At 41.2% G+C, this 6,899-nt stretch overlaps 1 protein-coding gene across 1 annotated transcript in view; it reads left to right on the top strand.

Moving 5' to 3' along the window:
- The first annotated feature begins 2,633 nt into the window (after positions 1–2,633).
- The window catches only part of STAM2 (signal transducing adaptor molecule (SH3 domain and ITAM motif) 2), a 13,504-nt gene continuing 9,238 nt past the window's right edge, over positions 2,634–6,899 (top strand). Inside the window, exons 1-3 of the mRNA XM_010181659.1 lie at positions 2,634–2,713; positions 5,359–5,434; positions 6,069–6,164. Coding sequence (XP_010179961.1) covers positions 2,676–2,713; positions 5,359–5,434; positions 6,069–6,164 — 210 coding nt within the window. The 5' untranslated portion in view covers positions 2,634–2,675. The remainder of the gene's footprint in view (positions 2,714–5,358; positions 5,435–6,068; positions 6,165–6,899) is intronic.

Raw genomic sequence — 6,899 nt, 5'->3', positions numbered from 1 at the left:
TATATAAGGTAACCTTATTTTTTTGTTTTAATTCTGTTACGAGGGATGTTTTGTTATATTATAAGTGACTGTTGGCAGCTTTCCTCTTGCTGCTCTCCAGGCTCTGGAGTCCAAGTCTCAGTTAATCCCTCCCTGCTCTTTCCAGTGTTTTTCTTGTCGTTTGCAGATTGACCGTTTGCTCTCCAGGTTGTTGGCCAATCGATTCAATGAAACAAAATGTCAAGCTTGCTTTTTAAGCAAAAAATGTATCTCAAAAAAGCCTTCTCGGTGAGCTGGGTTTACATTGCAAACAGTTATTGAAATATTCTGCTTTAATACATTCTTTAATAATATAATATTGAGGGACATGAGGAGTTGGAGCATTACAGAGGGTTCCCCTTCCAGCCAGGGCCCAGCAGACCATGTGGTGTTACTGGAAATGAGGTCGTATGACTGGAGCGTCACCGGGTCTGTAGTCACTAATGAAACCAAAGCTAGAATCTTCTAATTTGGCTGTGCAGAGTAAACAAATGAAGGTGCGTGGGATGAAATTTCTGGGTTTCACCCATGTGGTTCTGCTTTAGCTGCTGAAAACGAGCAGTCTGGAGTAATCCCCAATTTGTGTCAACCTCTCTATTTTTACATATTTAGAATGGCTTTGTGTAAGAGTTGAAATATTTCTGTGCAGACAAGATTTTATTTCACGTAGCTTTTGGGGACAAATCGGTCTCTAGAAAATTTTTATTGGTGGTCGCAGTCTTTAGCAATTGCCATATCAAATGGAAAGGTTCTTTGTGCAAAATCAGGGCTTGGGTGCTTGTTTTCTCTCTGTTTCTAGCACAAACATGGACACAGGTGGGGAAAAAACAGAGGGAGAGTCCTGAAAAACTTGATTTTAGGATGCCATGGTGAAGCACGACCATCTTTTCTGGCCGAGTGGTGACTGTTTTGAAGGCGGTGTCTTGACAAGCATTTCTTCCTTTGGCAATAATACCAATAAGCAGCTCCCATCCCCTGCCCAGCTGCTCGTTTTAGTGCTGTCTCCTCTCTTTGGCAGAGTTTGTCCTGCAGCTGCGTGGCAAATCAGATCGAGGAACCCAGCCAGTTAAAAATGATTAATTGTGGGCTTTTTTAGTTCTGGTGGGTTTTGGAAAATACACCAAGCAGCAATAACAAGAAGCGTATTTTGCTTTTATCACTGTATCTATAAAAGTAAGCTCGAGCTCTCCTTCATTAATTGGAGGACTACAGGGTATAAGTAATAGCATTTCTTTTAAGTTTATGTTCTCTTAGCACTGAGAAACCCTTGGAAAATGCATCCTGCCACATCTCCTGCTCAAAGTCGGTGGCTCGGCATCTGTGAAGTCCTTCAAGAGGAGTCTCCAGCTGGAGCTCGTGTTGAGCAAAAAAACCATCTTATATGTATTTTGTGGAGGCAATTATGTTTAAAATTGCAGCTGCCCATTTCTTTTCGAAAACACACAAGGAATTTTGTGTTGGCGCCCTAAAAATATTGAGGCGCTGAAAAGAAAATTGAATTATTATGTCCTTTCTGGTTAAGATTTTTAAGAAGGTTTGTGCTGTAGGAACACGCTTTCAAGACACTGTCTGCTACTTTAAATAATTAATCTAGCATGTGATGGTAACCTATGGCCAAAATTGCACATTGCCATTCCTCCTTGTGATTTTGGAGCAGCTGCTGTCACAGAACACATCGCATTAATAGTGAGTGACCACGATGTTCTGCTTTAATCCGCTAAACAGCCTTTAAAGTAGTGGGTCCCAGAGGGATTTAGTGGCTTCTCTTCTGTAAAAGCACTGATTATGCCATTGCCGTGATTACGAAGTGCATTCTGATGGGATTAATAAATAACGTGAAGGTTTAAAAGCACTTATCTTTGAATTTAGTTAAAGTGGTAAATTGGCTGGTTAAAATGAAATCCTAGGGCAGCAAACGCAGTGCATAAAATATTTAATTTGCTGTTTCTAAGCTATTTTAATAGAACTGCAATATTTATGTGTGATTAAAACAATGCAGGCCTAATAAAAGCTTAAAAGGAAAGCACAAATAGACGACATTAAACCTTACCAGTTACTACATGTGACACACTGCAAGTGCCAATTAGGGATGCACTCTTTTGGTAGAGCACTCTGTGGCTTGTTGCCCCCTTCTGTGTTTTTTATTACTCTTTCCATGCCATTTATTCTTCTCAACGCTTGCCGTGGTGCTTCCATTTCCTGAAAAATTAGTAGCAAAAAAATTACTGTAATAAGTGTGTTGAATGAGGAGATGGCTTTCCTCTGGAGTCCTAAAGGGATTGATGTATTTGTCTTGGAACATTAATGTGAAATCTTTAATGGCATGCAAGCATTAGAAGATCTTGAGCAAGCTCTAAACCAGGGCTATGACTGAAACCTGCAGTAACTAAATTATCTATGCCAAAGCAGCTTCTTTTTCATCATTTACAACATCACACTTCAAGAGTTACTTCTGGTTTTGGAATTTTTAAATACTCACCACATCTGTTCGTCCAGAAGACGCCGTATTTTTTATGTGGAGCCTTGTTTTTTGGCCGGGAAAGCGCCTGTTGACTAGAATTTGACTTTAGCAGGGTATTACACTTAACCCATCTTCTTTTTTCTTTACAGAAAAAGCTACAAATGAATATAACACCAGCGAGGACTGGGGGCTCATTATGGATATCTGCGACAAAGTTGGAAGCACGCCCAATGGGTAAGCGGTATCGCGGCGTCACACCACAAAACTTCACGTTACCAAAATCCTCATCGTCAGCTATGCAAAAAGCGCTCCATCTGACACTCCTGCAGGCTCTACAAGTACATCTCCTTGGCTTGAAAATTCCTTGAAAGAGATATTCCGCCAGGATTTCGAGTAGAGCCATTTGTAGATGCTGAGAGCGTCCCAGTTTTTATGGGGCTTCGCACAGTAGCCCGAGTTATTCATATTTAATGGTCTTGCATCGATTTGGAGAAGCGACTGTGCCAGCAGGAAAAAGTGAGGCAGTTTCTTAGCAGGAAATTATGCAGCTGGGACAGTTGGCTGTTTGTGAGGAGAAATTTGGCTGTGCTTATGCATTAGGAAGAATGGGACTGCTGGAGCAGAAAAGGGGTAAAACAGGGATCAAAACACAGATTAATTAGAATCCATTTAGTCTGAGTGGTGATACTGAAACGTCAGCGGTAGCTCGGTGATCCTGCGATGGCCAAAAGTAGCTCCTGAATTTTAAGGTAATCATTTGGAGCGATCACGTGTTCTAAATGTTGAAGTAAACCTGAATTAGTGCATAGGCTGAGGGCTTCGGTTGCCGTAGAGTTTTTCAATTTAAGATTACTACGCTGAGAAAGTTGTGTGTGTTAATTACCTCCCACAGGGAATAATAGCAAACCTACTCCATCTGGGGATCTGTAGTCATTAAGGGAAAAAAAAGTGTTCTTTGAGTCCTTTCTTAAAAATCTATTTAATTATTTTGTAGTGCCAAAAGACTTTTGTAGAGGGCTTTTTTAAATCTGCTTGCTTTGAGGGGGAGGAGATTCTAAAAAATTTAGGTTCTTTGGGTTTTTTTCAATTACACATGTAAAATGTATAACTATATATATAAAATCTATAGTTAAATCTTTATTTACGTTTTTATTTGTGCAATAAAAACCTAATTTCTGAATTTTAGGTGCTACTGGTAGTGTATTTTACTTCAGCTCTGTGTAGTTGTTTCCTCCTACCCCTCATTAAGAACCATCTTCTGAAAATAATAAATATTGTTGCCTACCCTTAAACAAATCTATAGCTTAACAACAAGTACATTGATTTTGTTGGATTGTTTGTATTTTAACTGTGACCAAACATTGGATGTTAGGACTAAACCCACACTCTGTGTGTACATCACTGAGTAAACCGGAGCGGTTGGTGCTGCAGCCGCTGCACCCACCCCATTTGCAGCCGAGGATAGTTGGGTTATTTCCCCCTTTAGAGCAGGTTTAGTCTCTTCTCCTAAATTTAATATCCATGCCAGCAGTGGTGCAAATCTGGCTGCAGATCCTGCTGCTGGCTCTGACAAATTAATGAGGAAATTAATTTGCAAGCGCAAAACTCCGCTGTGAACTGAACGTGCAAGGTGTGGGAATGATCAGCAAATTGGTTTCAAAACCAGCCTGCTGCTCTAAACCAAAATGTGAATTTATTGGATGCAGCTTTCGATCTCGTTTAATGTAGTGGTGTAAAGTCTTCCTCGCTGTACACACAATGACAACAGACATCTTTACACACATCTAACACATCACATCTAACAAGCCTGATGAGGAGCGGCTGAGGGAACTGGGCTTGTTTAGCCTGGAGAAGAGAAGGCTGAGGGGAGACCTCAGCACCACCTCCAACTGCCTCAAGGGAGCTTGTAGAGAGGTGGGTGCTGGTCTCTTCTCCCAGGTGATGGGGGATAGAACAAGGGGAAACGGCACCAAGCTGTGCCAAGGGAGGTTCAGGTCAGAGCTAAGGAGGAAGTTCTTTCCTGAGAGGGTCGTCAGAAGCTGGCACAGGCTGCCCAGGGAGGTGGTGGAGTCACCATCCCTGGATGTGTTTGAAGAGCGGGCAGACGAGGTACTTAGGGATATGGTTTAGGGGGTAGACAGGAACGGTTGGACGTGATGATCTCAGAGGGCTTTTCCAACCGAGTGATTCTGTGATTCTGTGTGATCTTTAGAAACAAAACCAAACCTTGAAACACACCTTCTTAATGCCCTTTACACAGAGATTTCATGTTTTTGGGGGATTCAAAATAATAATGTTAATGAAGCCTTACGTGTGCCTCAGCCCCTGTGGCTGCTGCGTGCCTCTAAAGCTCATTTTAAGTATGAAACTCCGTAGTAGAGTAACATTTAGAGTGGTAATCGTTGTTCTATAACCACCTCAGATTTTGCTGAAACAAATTATAAAATCTTTATGTATCCTCAGTGTCTGGAAAATGGGATCCAAGAGCTGGCAACCCATGAGCAGCATTTTTAAATTAAACCCATGGAGACCCTTACCAGTGGCCAGTAAAATAACCGTGTATTTAATCATCCCTGCCCCTCAATCTCTATTCTTTTAATGTAGACATTTCTTTCATTGTCCGTTTTAAATCCATTTCCTCAGCTTAATGGCAATTGCTCCCTTTGTGGCCTGTCAGCAGTTTTATGGAAATTAGAACAAAATGCCAGTGTAGAAATGGAGTCTGTTCCAATCCAATACTTATCTAACACCTTGTTTGTTCTTACTTTTGTTTTTAAATAGAGCCAGTTTTGTTTGCTTACCCAACTTGTCTGGTGTCACTCATTCCTCAGATCTGTCAGTCACATTTATCACCAATATCTTCTCTCTCCCTTTTCCAGAGCAAAGGATTGCCTTAAAGCCATCATGAAGAGAGTAAATCATAAAGTTCCCCACGTGGCTTTGCAAGCACTGACAGTGAGTGGACTCTTGCTATTTTCAAAAAACTGTATTTTTAATGTAATGTAGCTATTAAATGTGGACAGATCAATTTGGAGTGGAGCATCTCCCTTCTGAGGAGCGGCTGAGGGAGCTGGGGCTCTTTAGTTTGCAGAAGAGGAGACTGAGGGGAGACCTCATTCATGTTTATAAATATTTAAAGGATGAGTGTCACGAGGATGGAGCCAGGCTCTTCTCGGTGACAAACAATGATAGGACAAGGGGTAACGGACACAAACTGGAACACAGGAGGTTCCACTGAAATTGGAGAAGAAACTTCTTCTCAGTGAGGGTGACAGAGCCCTGGCCCAGGCTGCCCAGAGAGGTTGTGGAGTCTCCTTCTCTGCAGACATTCAAAACCCGCCTGGACGCCTTCCTGTGTAACCTCATCTGGGTGTTCCTGCTCCGGCAGGGGGATTGGACTGGATGAGCTTTGGAGGTCCCTTCCAATCCCTCACGTTCTGGGGTTCTGTGATTCTGTAATTAATACCTTTATACATCTTCAGCAGAAGTCGGTCAGGCTGTGCATGCTGAACAGAGCATGAAATTTAACTTCTATTGTGGATGATTTCACTGCTGTCATACATTTTCACAATTGTATTTCTCTCGTCAGCTTTTAGGAGCCTGTGTATCAAATTGTGGAAAAATCTTTCACTTAGAAGTTTGTTCTCGTGACTTTGCGAGTGAAGCTCGAGGTATAATAAATAAGGTAATTTTTTATATCCTTAAGTGCTGGGGGAGAAGTATTTTGGTGACTTCTTTGCTTTGTCTCAGCATAGCAAAGAATTGGCAGAATCAACGTTCTAGTTAATGTGCATTTTCTTGGTGCAGTTGCAGATGCTGCTGTTTGTCTTACCACTGAAATTCATGTACTTTAATTTTTAATATGATAATATAATATATTAAAGAAGTGATAGGCTGATAATACCTACTCCAATTTTAGACCAAATGACATGAGCAATTTTAATTAAAATGTGACTTTTCCTAAACTCAATTAATTTGATCACGGTGATGGCAGCTTTTCTTGAAGAGAGCTTTTTTGTATTTGGCTTGAATGAAATTCGTAGGCTGAAGTGCAAAGGGAAAACCAAGGAAGTTAAATTACATTTTTACAAGGAAAAAAGATTTAAAATCTTCAGACAGCTGACTTAGTTTCTAGAGATTCTGAGAATGTTGAATGGAGACGTACCCAGAAAAGGAAGATCTCAATGGTTAGGGTCAAGCAGCTGCTGGGGTCTAAATCTGAGTGTAATGAATTGAATAAGCAGAACCAGCTCTTCCCTAATTACTGCTCCAGTTGAAGACAGAAATGGCTACTGGGTTAAAAAGGAGTTAGTCGTGTAGTGTATGGGAGGCCTGGAATCAGCAGAGGTGGAGCAAAGCAATTAAGGAAAGTAATAAAATTGCTGGGAAGCAAAATGAGTTCACGGCTCCTCTGTTTCTC

This window comes from Mesitornis unicolor, unplaced genomic scaffold (genome assembly GCF_000695765.1).
Source record: "Mesitornis unicolor isolate BGI_N332 unplaced genomic scaffold, ASM69576v1 scaffold42173, whole genome shotgun sequence".
Classification (NCBI taxonomy): Eukaryota; Metazoa; Chordata; class Aves; order Mesitornithiformes; family Mesitornithidae; genus Mesitornis; species Mesitornis unicolor.
Note: the sequence above shows the minus strand (reverse complement) of the source record. Positions and strands in the feature narration are given on the sequence as shown.